Here is a 16,372-nt window from a genome sequence, read left to right as displayed (position 1 = left end):
TATATTATGATTTGGGAACCCCCGGGAGATGTGCATATTACTTGAGCTGTGTTCTACGAACCTAGGAGCATACAAACTGGAGGACGGCCTGCTGCGAGATCCTATCTGCAGTTTGCAGGGCACTAGGAGCACAATTTGAGCATTTGATGGCTTCCGTTTTGACACTGTCCTCCTTGGCGACGTTCCATCCCATATTGAATTGTTACGCTTGTTATTTCAGTTACTAATCGGTAGAAATTGGGCTGGATGGGATGGACAGCGTTGTTAAAATGGGGCGTCACCAAAATGTTTGAGTCGTATACGCTGGATGTAGCTCACAGGACTGTAGTTGGAGTGTGCTGGGCTGTAGCGTCCGGGACTGCAGACGTCCTGCGAGCACATGTGACGAGCTGGACTGAAGCGGCTCGCGGGGGAGCCAGGGGTGACTGAGTGAGCCCTGATATGGGCTCTTGTACCCTGCAGGAGTCTGCCAGCTGAAACATAAATACAGACCTCTTAGTGTACATAAATATTTGTCACAGGATGTTCTTAAAAAAGGCCTATTGTTGTCATGAAGATTTTTTTAAATGCTTTTTTTTTTCTCCTACTCTCCAGGACTGCAACTATTTGATAAAAAAATTCAGTAAAACATTATATTGTGTAATGTTATTACAATTTAAAATAACTATTTTCTGTTTTAATATATTTAATATATTACAGAAACCATGTTAAAATATTTTGATCTTGAAGCATTTATTTAAACTAGAAATCATTTGTTACATTATAGAAATCTTACTTTTGATCAATTTTATGCATCCTTTCTGAATAAATATTAATATCCTAATAATTTATTATTATTATTTTTTTTAATCTTTAAACTTGTGAATAGTAGTGTAATGTACTAAACAGTAACTCTCATCACTGAGCTACACACATGCCTACCTTTGCATTTCTAAGTGGGAGTATGCCTGAACTGTGCTCTTCCATTTGTCAATGCTGGGATACTTCAGAGGGTCAATGTCTGTGCCTCCTAAAGCTGACAAAACCTCTCTGTCCAACTTGGTGGGCGAATCCCTGAAAAAAGAAGGAACGAGTGAATGTTTAAAGCCAAAAAAAAAAAAAAAAAAAAAAAAAAAAAAAAAGTCAGACTATCCACAAAATGTACAGAACACGACTTTAAATAAAAGGTTTTTTTTTCCTTTTACAAATGGTTGGTTAAAGATGTGTTTTGTATTATTACTAATTAAAGCAGAATTTTCAACAGTCATTAGTCCAGTCTTCAGTGTCACATGATCCTTCAGAAATTCTAAAATGCTTTTTTTGTGCTCAAGTAAAATTTCTTATATTAACAACATGCATACAAATGTATAAAAAAAAATAAAAAAATAAATGTACTTAAAAAAAAAAAAAAAAAACTGAATGAATATGATGAATAAATAAAAAATAAGTGCCAGAATGGCTAACTGGGTTGCATATTTAGCTTAAATTAATCACTCAGTAGAGACCTGCTAGGTTTAGAACCATCTATTTTACTACAAAAATAATGTCCACACGTACGGGTATTTTTATAAACTGAGTTTTCCTTCTTCCATTTAAAAAAAAAAAATCTCCATCCACATGAAAACACAAACGTGTGCTATGAAGCTCTGTCAAGAGCATGCCAAGCCAACAGGTGGTGATATAATCTCAACCGTAAAGCCATGTTGACCAATCAGAAGCCTGAGAAAGCTTCCAGTAGGCGGAGATAACTGCGCAGGCCTCGAGGTCACAAGCCAAAAACTTTGGTTTTGCTGTCTACACGATAACACTGCAACCGGAGTTTTTGAAAATCTTCACCCTGGCAGGCCTTTTCAAACATGTTCGGTTTCAGTGACCTGGTGCTGCGTTTGTGTGTGGACGAATGGCCAAACTGCGTAGAAAAAGCTGCGGTTTTAAAAATAACCGCGTTCGTGTGGACAGGGCCTTACAGACCAATACACCTTAGTAAGGGTAGCAGCATATTTAACTTTTTACAGGAATGAAAACAAGGCTGTGAGGGATAAACTTATAGTGTGTTCAAAGGACTGTAATGTTGTTTGACAACGTACACATTATTCAGCTGACTTTTGTCCACTTTTGATGGACAAAAACTTCCTAAAATGGTTTTAAAAGTTGTGTTATGAAAATTGCATGTGATCTTGGTCCTTTACACTGAGTCTGCCATTGTAGACCGTAAGGCTATCCCTCACAGCCCTTGTTTTATCTGCATACAATTCAATGTGGCATCTAACCTGACTAAGGTCTATGACTTAAAATAAAGTCATGAGACACCAAAATGTACCATATGTGTACCATAAAAGCCTAATATTTACAAAATTCCATAACTAGCCTAGATATCACAATTTTAAGTTATCTGCTATACTACTGGAAATAAGTCAAGCTTTTATATTGAAGCATCACAATGATCATAAGCTCCTTTCACCCTTCAATGAAGAGTCTGTTCATCACTCTAGGAGGAGTCCGCAGTATGAAGTCCTGAGAACTGTCAAGTGATCTGTAGGAGCTGGAAGACCCTGAGGAGCTGAGGTCTCTTCCCCCATGATCCCAGGACTTTGATCTGGCACAGACTGTGCGCTCGCCTCCTGGAGTCTCTACAGTCCGTTGGTTCATAGGTTCCAACCTCTCATTGGCCAGAAAGAACTCATCTGAACGTGCACTGGATCTCACATCTACTTCATTTTTTCTCTCCAATCCGTCATTCTCTGCTGCTCGTAACACTGACGTCCCGTCTTTATCAAACACAGAGTCGACTTCCGAGGACAACGAGAGGCGGCCCAGTCCGGAGGTGAGCTCTGTGGCCTGAGCGTCTCTGTGACGTTTCCCTCCACTTCTTCTTCTCTCCCTGTTTGTCCTGTCTGGCTCATCCAGCAGAGACATCCTCTCAAACTCAGCCATTAGGTTTGAGATTGGTGACAAAATGCATGAATTTGATGAACTGCAGATGCGAGGGGACATTTTGTCCCCGTTTGGAGTCCTGTCCCCGGGGTCCTGCTCGCACAGGCCATTTTTACTGCTGGAGAGCAGTAGATCCTGCTCCGCCGCCACCTCTATGAGGTCAGCGCTGTGGGAAACTGGTAGGATGTGAAACTCAAGCCCCCCTACCGCCCCCTGCAGGCCATCTTTGGAGCACACGGAAGAAATACTTGTGAGGGCAGCGTTCTGCCTGTTCTTGATCTCCTCCAGGCTGATATCATCACCCTCATCCAAAAACGCCCCCACGGAGATGGAGTTACAGAACTTCTTCAGTTTTGCCTGAAATTTAAAATATCAGGGAGTGAAGGATTTCCCTAGGTCTTGAAAATCAAAAAGTTTGATGTACAGTGTAGATGTACTTTAACATTTACAAAACAAAGTTCCCTACCCAGTACCTAATATATAACTGCACACATATACTTATCTATAAAATCATTTCCGTGCAAACTCATAAGCCAGTCACAACTTACATATAGAAATCTATAATTTACAACAGCAAACAACTTGTGTAACTGTAAAGGCCTGTTCACACCGGGACGAATTTCGCGCGCGATATTCGCCGACGTTTAAATATTACATATGTGACACCGCGTAACAAAGGCTCCAATTAAACACAAGGGCGCGCCAATGTGAGTTTGCACACCGACGCGAAAAACGCCACGCGTAAAGCGTCATTTTTAAAAAACGCCTCGGGTTCGTTTTTTTGGTTTGACGCACCGCGTCAAAAACTATACGACCAATGAGAATGGCGCTTTTGCACACGTGTCTGGAGCTTCTGAGAGTTACAGTAAAACACAACTTGGGGGCGCTCAAAAACACAAAACTGTCTTGCTGAGCACACATACGTAACGGCGAAGAAGATATACGCCAAGTAGCGTCTACACTGCCGGGAAGAAATAAGACGAAGAAGATGCAAGGCAAGATTAATGTAGAGTTTGCTGGTCTCGTTGGTGTCGGAACACAAAGAACTATATGACAAACGCGACAGCGATTACAAAAATCTTGATAAAAGAGAACTAGTATTTCTAGTATTTCTGTTTTACCATTAAGCGCCATCTAATGTCAGGGAATGAATTTGCATTTTCAGTTCGGCTCATCGTCAGCGAAAATCGCTTGGGTGTGAACACAAAAAACGCGTTGAAAAACGCTGGCGAATAACGCGCGCCGATATTCGTCCCGGTGTGTACGGCCCTTAAGAGTCACAAAATAGGTGAGATATGTTCATGTAAAACTACATTACGACTGTATTTGGTGTAATAAACCTTGACAAAGATTACAAGCAAAAGTTAGTGGGGGAAAAAAACAAACTTTTTTACAATTTAAAATAACCATTTCTCTTTTATTGTTTTAAAATGTCATTTATCTCTGTGATGCAAAGCTGAATTTTCAGCAGTCTTCAGTGTCACATGATCCTTCAGAAATCACTCTAATATGATGATATGGTGCTCAAGAAACATTGCTTATTACGATCAATGTTGAAAACAGTTGTGCTGTGATACATTTTTATTTAGCAATCTTTAATGAATAGAATATAATATAAAATTATGAATGTCTTTGTCATTTTTGAACAATTTATTACATTCTCTATGGGAAAACTGTCTTCCAAAAATTTACTGGAATCAACAGCTGAAAGGCTTTCTGAAAAATTTGGATATTAAAATATAACTGTTAAGAGTCAGTGGTCTTACCCGGAGATGGGGTTTTAAACCTGTTTCTGGTTTCATTTTCTCCAGCTTCCCTGAAGTCTTTTTTACTGAGGTATTCTTCAAGCATTTTTAGGCCTTCGGTTGACTGCAGGTCCAGAAAACTATCCAGGAAATCCCAGTACTCTGCCCAAGGGTGACCGAGCTCATGGGCCAGATCTCTGCTCACAGAGAGAACACCGTTATCTAATCAATGCTCAACAGCACACTATAAATGCCCAAAAACATTAAATATTTGTCTATAATACAAGTAATGTCCATCTTCCATAAATTATAACTTAGAACTGACCTGCCAACTCTTTCAGCTCCACGGTCTGGGTCAGACTTCAGGATGTTGTGGAAATGGTCTGCCCGTTCTCTGGGTGGAGTCTTCCAAGCTCGTCTGAACTCATCCGCCTAACAAATTTGATTAGGTTGTAATACATAACTAAACATATTAGCATAAAACTCCTACATATTCTACACAAAACTCACTTTAGATGGACTTAAAGGTCCAGCAAAGGCCCGGACTGCCATAACTGGATCCTTTGGGCTTCTGGGTAACCGTGGTGACAGGTTTTCCATTGGCTCTGGGGACCAAGGTGCACCAATCACAGGCTGGGAGGAGTTATCGGTGGCTCTCAATAAGGGGATGTACAATCGATCTGTAGCCAATCAGAATTGATTGTTAGAATATGGAATACAATTAATCTACCTTTTTAAAGTATAATAAATTAATACAAAACTATATATTGTGACTTACCTTCTAAATATTCATTTATCTTCTGTTTGACCTCCTGAACTTTACCCTTTTCTTTCATTCTTTCACAAATGACCTAATTAAGGGAATACATTAGATGATAAATAAGCTTTGATAAATTATGAAATCCTCAGCATGAAAGCTAATGTATCAGAGCTGTTGTACCTCAGAGGGTTTCTGGTTGTACTTGTTCTTGCAGTTCTTGTCGATGTCTGGATGAGAACAGAGTATGTTCACCACCTCTGGACAGCCAAACTTACATGCAAAGTGGAGAGGCGTCTCAAATCCCTATGAAATACAGGAACGAGCATTTAGTGAGCCGTCTACCTAGCAAGTATTTTAGGTATAAAAATAAATGTACCAGACACATGTTCTAAACATTGGCTCATATGACGTTGCTATTTGGTGTAATGAAATTTGTTTATGTGGTTTAAGGTTCAAAAAACACATTATTTTCCACATAATGTACATTATTGTTGCTCCTCATTGCCCCGCCTTTCTGAAACCCAACGATTTTTAAAAGCTCATTGTTCTGAAAAGCGAGATGTGCTCTGATTGGCCAGCTATCCAGTGCATTTTGATTGGCCGAATACCTCAAGCGTGTGACGGAAATGTTACGCCCCTTACCATACTGTGATGCCGTGTGTCCCGGCGCGACAAGACAAAAACAATAAAACCCAATATAAATGAGGCATTTGTTGCATCCGGACATAATTACTGATTATAATGACTTATACTGTGTTTTTACACGTTGCGTTGTGTATCATGCTGTGTAAACATAAAACCATGTCTGCATTTGGGTTGAACAGTTCCGGAACAGTGTTGAACCACTGATTTCTATAGGTGTTCCTGTGGCTCAGTGGTAGAGCATTGCGTTAGCAGCGCAAAAGGTTTGGGTTCGATTCCCAGGGAACACACATGGTTTAAAAAAAAATAATAATAATGTGTAGCCTGAATACACTGTAAGTCGCTAAAATAAAAGCGTCTGCCAAATGCATGAATGTAAATGAATGTAAATGTAGAGGTGTCCTCTTTTGGAAGGCCAAACAAAGTAGTTATGCTTTCACAACGAAACACACAGCGTCTCCACAACATGGACGCAGCAGCAACAGCGAGAATAAAAGTTACGCATTCTTTCTTTGCGTTAACATTTGGGCAATGTAGACATGTGGGGGTGTGCTAGGATGAGCCATTTTAGGTAGGAGTGGTTGACTTAACTTTTATAAAGAATATCTATTTGGATATGAGACTTTAGTCTTTGCAACTTTACAGATCTTCTTTATCCACCAAGAGCTTATAATACTCCAAAGAGAAAGGTAAATTGAAATCGCATCATATGACCCCTTTAAACTGTATAATCTATCTATTAGGGATGTCACAATTTTCAATATTACATTAAACCATTCTGTGCGACATCCATGGTTCAATACGCGCTTGTGAATTTCGGTTTTACGTTTAAAAATTTGTGTTGAATTTCTCTAAGAATTACCTCTGTTTGTGTGTGCCCGTGTCTTTACGTGCTGAGATGAGTAAACGCCTTCCATTCATAACATGCATTTGAAAAAGCAACATATGCCAAACACCTTCCTTTGTAATGATTTACAATGAGAAGTGTTTCTAAACCTGCTGTTCAACAACTTTCTAAATTGTTTTTTCTTCAAGACATCAGTCAAGTGTTTGAAATGACTTCCTTTTGTGATCTAATGTGGCTTCTTATCACAGAATGAGGCAGAAAATATATTCTATACTGTAATAAAGAGTATGTTGATTAGCAATGAATTACAAATGAAGAGCTTCGTTCCAAAACGTAATAAATCCATTTTGATCAATTCGTTTTTTTTGTTCGTATTTCTTTTTTTTTTTACCAAGAAAGTGGCTAAATGAAAACCACTATTTTCTGTTTCAAACTTCCACATAGCATCTTTAGGTTATAATAACATTAAAAATTCTAAGCCAGATTTTGATTTTCAAAGATTTATTATAAAATTGTAAAAAAAAAAATCTCAAAATGCAATAAATCCATGACACATTTTTTTTTGTTTTGTTTGTTTTTTTGTTTTCCATCGAATCAATATAAAAGTTTTTCATATTGAAACACAACATAGTAAGTTGATCCACATATGACAGGCTCTGCACTTGGTCAATACTAATCTTATCAGGTACTGGACTAAAAATACATCGTCATCGCTCCCAAAATGAATTCAACGGGTCATCTTGTTAATGCTATAAATTACAACAATAAAAGAAAACTTCATCATGAACATACATGAACAACATCACATTAATGTGATAATGACATTTACCTTAGATTCAACTAGCTACCAAAAGTGCATTCATCTTTGCCATGTTACATTAATTTAGTTGACTAGTGCTATACGCTGTATTAACAAAAACATTAATGCCATTAATAAAAACATTTACACTGACAAACTATGCAATATTGCGTTCATAATCGAATGCGACTCATCTGCGATTATGAACGTGATATTGCATAACTTGTCAGGGATGTATGGCTCTGTGTATTAAATGCCGCTCCATCTAAAAGCACGCGATTGAGATTTATCACAGAACCGGCTTTACTGACGAGATGCACATAACAATCACATGCGATTTATCATGCAGCCCTTGTTTGTTGATCACAAAGTACAAAGTAGATGAGGAAAACTAGGATGCCGGGTGTATTCAAAGCGCCGCTATTACTGTCTAGACTGTGTAGAATGGTGCGCTGTGATTGGTTGAGTGGATATATCTAGAGCTGAAACAACTAATCGATTTAATCGATTAAAATCGATTATTAAAATAGTTGTCAACTAATTTAGTAATCGATTCGTTGCTAAATAATTTTTTATTTGCCGTAAGCGGCTCATTTCGTGCATATTTTAAATCTGCGGTGACCAAAGTGTGGCAGTAATGAGCCACCGGAGGTTTTACTCAGCCAGTACAGCAGGAGAAGCAGCGAATAGCCAATAGCTGGCCCTCGTTTTATGTCACGTGCTTCCCGCACAGCGTCTCTCTCAGCATTCAGCGTGATGGGTGAGGCAGGCGGCAGTGGAGTAAGCTCGAGAAAGAAAAAGAAAAAAGCGGAAGATAAAACTAATCGGACGAAGTCATCCAAAATGTGGGAGCACTTTACTTTGAGCCTTCAAAAAAGAAGAGTAACCTGTAAACTGCGGCTGTTTTCTGCGGCAGGAAACATATCCTCTAAAAAGAGAGCAAGCCTAACTGTTAAGCCCTGAACATTTGGACATGTTGACCTTTTTGCACTGTAATGCAAAGTTTTTCTCTAATAATGAGTGAATAGTGTTCTGCCTCATTTCCCACAGGTAGTCGAATTCCTGTCAGTTCAGGCATAAGCTGTTTTGTTAACATTTTTTATCGCTTTATTACATTTTTGAATTTTGCACTGTTATAAGGACCACTACATATTTAAATCCGATGAAAATCACAGTGTGCAAAGACTTTTATTTGTGCAGATTCTGCAGTACAATGTTGTTTGCAAATGTTTAGTCATGAAAGCTGATAACATTGCTTTTTAACAATTAACATTTAAAGCTTTGTCGTTTACCAGTTCATAATTCAGTCTTGCAGCCTAATTATGACTGACAGAGAGGTTAATGTTTAAATGTATTTGAAATGCACTTTTTTCTAAGTATTCACTGCTCTTTTTCACACAGCAGGTTTTTTGTGTGTGTCCAATTTTTTTTCTGGACAACCTTCTGATGGATTTTACTTTAAATTTTACTTTAAAATGTGAGTTCCATTCAGGTTTCATGCCATTGGCACTTTATTCGAAGGATTGTTTACAGTTTCACAGCATAAGCTATAAAGCTGTTTTCCCAGGTATAAGCTGTGTGTTTACAGGAAAAAAATTATAAAATGCAATTTACTGCAATTTTAATTCTGTTTTATTCTTATTCTTCGTGAAAATATGTTCTGAAAGATTCCTTAATAAGCTTTGTTCGGATGATGTTAAACTACTTTAGGAGCCCTAAGGACTGCCATGGTGAAAACATTATTTGAAATCTCCTTGTGAAATTTGCTAGAGTATGTATGGGTCAGTGTATTGATTGCAGAAGAGTTCGACAAAGGATAACTAACACATAATAAAACACAACTCCAGGTATTTTTTTGATGATGATATGACAATGCAAAATGGTTAAAATTCTCTAAAAAGTCTATGTTGAATGATAAAGACCCTTTGTTAATAATTTGCTTGGGGAAAAAAATGGGCAAAACTAAAATATAAGTACATAAACCGATTCATCGATTAATCGTAAAAATAATCGACCGATTAATCGATTGTCAAAATAATCGTTAGTTGCAGCCCTAGATATATCGCATTCTGCAAAGAAAGGAGACTGCCGTCTGTCACGGTTTGGAAAAAAGGGAGAAAACATGACTGAATATCTCGGCGGATATTTTATTTTGCGTAAAATTAAAAATTGACTATTCAATTCCGACCAGATACAAAACAGATTTTGGCGGAAAAAATAACACATATAAACTATATATTGTTGCAGTCGAGAGTTTATTGTCTTAATGTTTCATCAATCAAAACGTTTCTTTTAATTCAGCTACAGGGATAGCTGGATGGCCATATTAGGAATTTCCTGAAGCATCATTGGTTCTATTACTTCTGCGATACATATGTGGATTTTCTGCGCGAGGGCGTCCTTTGGTTACCAGTAACAGACATTACATGTAATTACAGCGCTCCATTATGGCTAATCCATCCTATTTTGGGTAAAAATAGGAAAAATAATGCCTCTCTCAAAGGTAATTTTAAATAGTCATATAATAATATACGTCTTTCTCCATTGTACAGATGTTTACAGGACTATCTATCTATCTATCTATTTACATTTATCTATCCAACTATCTATCTATCTCTATGACAGCAAGCCCGTAGAATGTGCAACAGCCCCACAATTTTACTTTGAAATTTACAGCACTCTTTATTTAACAAAGTCATTGCCTTTTAAAGTTTAATAATCACATTAGGCTGTATGGATGATTCCTTTTTTGTGGATTCCTGTTCTGAGCTCTGCTGACCCCGCCCCTCTCTCCAAAGCGGCACAGAGAGACTATTTACATTAGCTGCATTCATCGTCAAACTTGCTAATTAGCACATTGTTAGGAAAGGCAATTTGCAAAAATTCTTCTGGAGGTGAAGCTGGATCACGAATGATTTGCGCGAACATAGATGCTTTTAGGTAGATCGGGGGCACATTCCTTTCAGAAACAAATGTAATCCACTGCGTCTTCAGCAGCTCAGATGTCAGGAGTAAATGACAACTGCTGTGTTCATTATTATATCCAACAACAGAACCTCCTACCTCAATCGCTTAGGAGTCATTCTTGTCTACATTTGCTCTGGCGGTGAAACAATGGTGGACTGATCACAGCTCACTCAGGGCATGTCTAAGGTAAAATGCCAGTCCAGTCCGTGCTGAAACACTACTGTCAATCAAACTATCGTGGGAGGGGTTGTTTTGTGACGTCACACAGACAGGCATCTGAGATCAGCTCGATTTGAGAAAGGGGTAAAGGTTTTATTAGATAAAAAAAAAAAAACACTGGGTGGATTTTTATCAGTATAGGGTGGTTGTGTACACAAACTGCCAACACACATTTCAGTTCAAACAACTTGTAAAAGTGCATGTAGCATCATATGACCCCTGTAAGGACACATGCTCCTTAATACATTTTACACACATCTATTTTTTTGAGGCATATACAAGTGAAACACTTGCAATGCCATGCATCTGACTACTGAAGGCGATACCATTTTCTGCATGACGGTGCAGCAGTCAGGTGTCACAAATTGGACCTCTCAGAAAGTGTTGCCGTTACGAGTTCTTAAGAGGAGGCAAATGTATTCTAGTTTAAGTTGGAATCTCATTATTATGGCAATTCTGACATGGCGTAAATGCACCTATAGTAGACAGTATTAAGTTACCGACTGAATGACCATTAATGGTGTTGCTTTCCATTTCAGTCACTTCAGTTTTTAAAGGTATCCAGCAAAAATTTCCCCAGGAATGTGAAAGCTGCCTCCTCAACACTCATGCTACCAATATCTGAAGAGTTAAATAACAAATACAGATTAAGAAGCACCACTTACAGCTTTATCTGGCGTATTGAGGTACAGGTCTACGATATACCGGATGCGTTTCTGCAGCATGCTCTCCAGGTCATCTGGGTACATAAGCCGCATGAAATCTGGGTTCTCAAGAGTGTCCAGCAGGATCTGAACAATGCCTGCCTGGTTCTCCTTAGCAGCCACATGCATCACATTATACCTGCAGCCCTCCTGCAGTTAAATTTACAAAAGAAAAACATTTAAAAGAACAGCATTCAGACATTAATACGTTTAAATAAACTGTTGTGAAAAAAAAAATAGAACATATTGAAGAACATGCTTAAATGTATATAGCTGAATTCATACACATGGGAACATGGTGTGTGTGGAAATATTTGGGATTTGTAAATAAATAACTTAATATTAAGATACCAGGCTAGTTTGGAAAAAGACTTTGAACTTTGCAAAGAAGCCAAAAGCTCACCATATCAAGTGGGAAAAACTGGCAAAACAACTTCACACACACAGATCATGGTACAAAAGCGTTCACCTGGACTACAGTAGGGTTGTCCCCTGACCCGATGAGGTAACGTGGGTTGCTCCAGACCAGCTCAGTAAAGGCCATCTCGTCTCCCTTCTCCACAGCCTTCCTTAGTTTGGCCGTCAAATCTTGAGTCCGAGGGCTTTTAAAACTGTTTGCCTTCTCCCTGTTGATTGTGTCTGCCTCCATCATAGACGGGTGGTCTGGTTTTGGGAATTTATCAAAAAAAAAAAATAAACATTTACTATAGGCACGTTTTTAATACATGATTATCTTAGCTTAACATAAATCTTTACTTCATACACTTTAATATATAAAATTCATATTTTTTTTTATAATCTAATATATTCATTTTGAAACATGGTTGAAACAGATGAAACTTTTTTATTTATTATTTAATTTATAAATTAAATTAGAAATGTATAAAGACAATGATAAAGATAATGGAGATGTTCCTCACCTTTGCTAAACACCAGGCCAGGTCTGACAGGAGAAACACAGGGGGTGCTTTTACTAGGCGAAGGATAGTAGTCACATATGCCTTTGGCAAACTTTTCAGCATCCTCACGATTGGAGAAAGCTTTAAACCGAGCCCCCTTCATCATTTTAACAGCCTGCAAAGCCTCTTTCTTGTCTGTGTACACATGGGCTCTCTCTAAAGAGGAAGAGGAAAATAACGATCTCACTTCAACATAACAGGTTTAAGTTATCTGGACAGTGCAAGCATGCAAAAGGCTACTGCACTAACAACTCATTAGTGCAAAAAGAACAAAATAAAGAGAGAACAGAATTTGTTTATGATTTTCATATTTCTTTTATACAGTAATTCAGCAAGGATGCATTAAATTTATCAAAAGTGACAAAGAGGTTTACAATGCTACAAAACTTTGTATTTTAAATAAATGCTGTTCTTTTGAACTTTGTATTCATCAAATAATCCTGAATAAAAGCTTTCAACAGCTTTCTTGAGCTGCAAATCAGCCTATTTGAATGATTTCTGAAGGATCATGTGACACTGGAGACTTGTGTAATAGCTGCTGAATATTCAGATTTACCATCACAGAGATAAATCACATTTCAAAATATATCACAACAGAAAAGTTGTTTATAATATTTTACAATATTACTATTTGTACTGTATTTGTGATCAAATAAATGCAGCCTTGGTGAGAATAGACTTCTTTCAAAAACATTCAAAAATATTTTACTGTTTAATGCTAGTGTACATAATTTTACACAATTCTTTTACCATGCTTTTTTTGTGGTCATACCATGTGCTGTCCTTAAGAAGGTGTTACAAGTAAAGATAAAAATTCTTACCGTTCCTAGCCAGTACATCCTCCCACAACGGACACACTCCGTAGAAAAAGCTGGGCGGCACCTGTGCAGTTTTAGAAGGAGTCTGTGTCTCCGACTGTGAATTCTCCACATTACAAGGGCACACCGTTCCACTCAGAGCCTCCTCCTCAGGTGGGTTAAGGCCCATGCCGTACCCAAAATCCCCATCCTCACCTGTAACCGAATCTGAGGTTGCTGATGTGGCACTGGGTGGCACTTCACTTCCAGAGCTGTTCAACGAGGCACTATTACCACCGCTGTTGTCGGGCTCAGTAAGTCCAGCATTCTCCACCAGAGCCCTGGCGAGCTTACGCTCAAATATGGCTCTTGTCGTGGCAGTGATGGGGCCACATTTCAAGTTGGCTTTAATGATCTCCTCCCTCAACTGATCAGCAGTGAGACCTTTCAACCTGCTCAGGACAGCGTCCATGCTTTTGCTGCTACGGCTACCTGACCAAAAAAAAAAAAAAGATTAGGGCTATATGAAAGTACAAAAGCAGAAAAGAGAGTATAGCCTGGCAAATTATTATTTTTAACATTATTATTAGCTAGCTGGGACTGCCAACAGTGCTTTTGAGAAACAATATACTTCCTTTTTGATTGTCAAGGCATCCCAAAAAATACACATGAAGAACAAATGCAAATATACAGACTTAATATAGTACATATAACTAGGAATGAAGAGCACCAATTATACAATTAATATTAAACATTATTAAATTAAATTGAATACATTTAAAAATGTTAAATACATTATGCACATCTATAAAATTGTATGACATTGACAAAATTGCATTGTTTAAACCAAATAAATTCAAAGGGCAGCACAGGTTTACAGTCTTAAGAGCTTTGGAGTTCTTTGACGAAGAAATAGCTTGGATATATTGCTTGATATCCTTTTCAAGAACAATGAAAATGAGCTTTTGATGAGCTACAATGCATGTGAAATTTGCCAAAGAACAATAGAAGATTTTTAGAAACCAAACACATCCTTTAACAGCACCGAGAAACCCAAAAGCAGGTTTCGGTTAAGCAAAAACCATTACAAAATAATTTTGTATAAGGACCATCCCAAAACTTGAGATTTTCACAAGAGGAATTACAAAAACCGCAATTTGTATCTACATCTAATGTAACTTTTTAAAATATGCTTTGGTAGTAATTTAAAAGGACATCCCTTACTTTATTGGTAATCATCATGTATTTAAGCAGCCACTGTCCATAGTTTTTCCAGTCGACAGGAAAACAAAGTTCTCTCAGCACAAAAATCATATGGAACTGTTAAAATAATGTACTTCCGTTCCGTTTATGAAACACGGTATGACGCCATGTCGCGTCATCGCAACAGTTAAACTGACAGCATCAAGCTCCTTTGCATTGTTACGGATCAAAACCGTGGGGCTGCACAAATCGTGCCACCGGTCGCGGTTGAACTACACTCCTCTAAATCTCATAACCTGCGAGGCAAGCATGCATCTGCAACATAGAAAAAGTTTACTGAAGCCGAGGCGTCACGCCCAAACTACCATCCATTGTAGTTTACGTCTGTATATTACATGCTGCTGATTAATGTACATGACAGATCAAAACATGGGGGATGAAGATGTCACCCGTCATTTTCGCACCACTTACCATCTATCAGCTGAACAGCAATGCCGTGCGTGATGTGAACACGAGATGTTCATGTGTGATTTCTTAAACGTTTATATGAGTGTGAATCGCGCGGACGCTCTGGAACGGTTGCATTGTTTACAGCTCGGTCCGCGCATGCGCGTCGCACGGTCTGCGCATGTTCACTACGCCGGGCAGGGTTCATGTGTTTCAAACGCCGGGTGCACGGAGTATCGATCTTGTGAGTCGGATCTTTTCAATGAAACGACTTAACAGGTTCGCGAAAAAGATCTGAATGATTCGTTCACAAATTAAACCCACTTTGGAGTGGAAAATGCTACTTTATCCAAGCATTATATGCAAAAACGGTTTAAAGAGATGCATTTAAACTTCTCCACATATTATGTCCTTGCGGGTCGCAATTTTCAGAAATGTAAGAAAGACAAAACAAGCTGTATTTTTTTTTTTTAATTTTTACACTAAAACATTTTACATTTATTTTACCGCTGTCTATTTTGCTACACATAAATGTATTAAGAAAAACATTCTGCGTAATATGCGATGCGACGTCATTACGTAAAGGAATGACAGAATAGTTTGAATCGAACTGCTCGAAAGAACCGAGTCGCGAAAGAGTCGGACTAGGCTTAACCCCCAATATTAAAAGTCAATACTCTGACAATGACATCCCACAATATAGCAATTACTAACGTTAATATAGGATTTCATCACTTCGCATTTAAGTTAACAATGACAGGTTGAGTTTGCTCATGAAGACAAAAAGGGTCATAAGCTGTACAATTGAGTGATTTAAGACTCAGCCAGATAAGAAAATCTAAATATTACCTCTGCTTCTGTCTGAAAATGTATGAAGGCTGCAGGTAGAGATGAGTTGCACAGCAAGAGCTCCTTACATGCTTAGTTTCCATACAACCATGCCTATTGAAAATTATTGTGGCAAAACATGAACTAAATATCTCGCACTCGATAATGGCTCTTTGTGTATCAGAACAGCTATAATCATGTACAAATGGAAACACGGGCTTCACAGAGATGACAGCAGTCGTTTCAAGTTAAAGCTGAGCGAAATGTGCCTCCCGGAAGTCTCTCTTCTCTTGCTCGACGAGTCTCTGCTCTGCTTTTGGACGGGCTTTAACAGCGCTGCCTAGTGGCTGCTTTATGTATTTATTCATTGATGTGTACGTTTTAAAATGAATTAAAAGTTGTTCACAAACAAATGCTTGTGAAGCAGTACACACACTATGAAAAGACAAACATTTAAAACTGTAGTGTGCTGTATTGTTTCACATTAATTACGTTTAATTTGGCAAGTGCCTGATGAATTTTTCAGTTTAAATCTAAAATGT

At 38.2% G+C, this 16,372-nt stretch overlaps 1 protein-coding gene across 1 annotated transcript; it reads right to left on the bottom strand.

The window, feature by feature from the left end:
• Positions 1-264: 264 nt before the first annotated feature.
• Positions 265-16,136, bottom strand: LOC109069713 (ankyrin repeat and LEM domain-containing protein 2-like). The gene is given in 14 exon segments (XM_042757224.1): positions 265-441; positions 443-473; positions 922-1,053; positions 2,441-3,262; positions 4,673-4,855; positions 4,984-5,090; positions 5,169-5,338; positions 5,437-5,509; positions 5,599-5,721; positions 11,558-11,746; positions 12,066-12,259; positions 12,517-12,711; positions 13,377-13,840; positions 15,852-16,136. Coding segments are annotated over 14 exon segments (2,943 nt in total). The 5' UTR covers positions 15,935-16,136.
• Between the last annotated feature and the right edge of the window lie 236 nt (positions 16,137-16,372).

This window comes from Cyprinus carpio, chromosome A5, assembly GCF_018340385.1.
Source record: "Cyprinus carpio isolate SPL01 chromosome A5, ASM1834038v1, whole genome shotgun sequence".
NCBI lineage: Eukaryota > Metazoa > Chordata > Actinopteri > Cypriniformes > Cyprinidae > Cyprinus > Cyprinus carpio.
The sequence above is the reverse complement of the archived record's forward strand: the minus strand, read 5'-3'. Positions and strand labels throughout refer to the sequence as shown.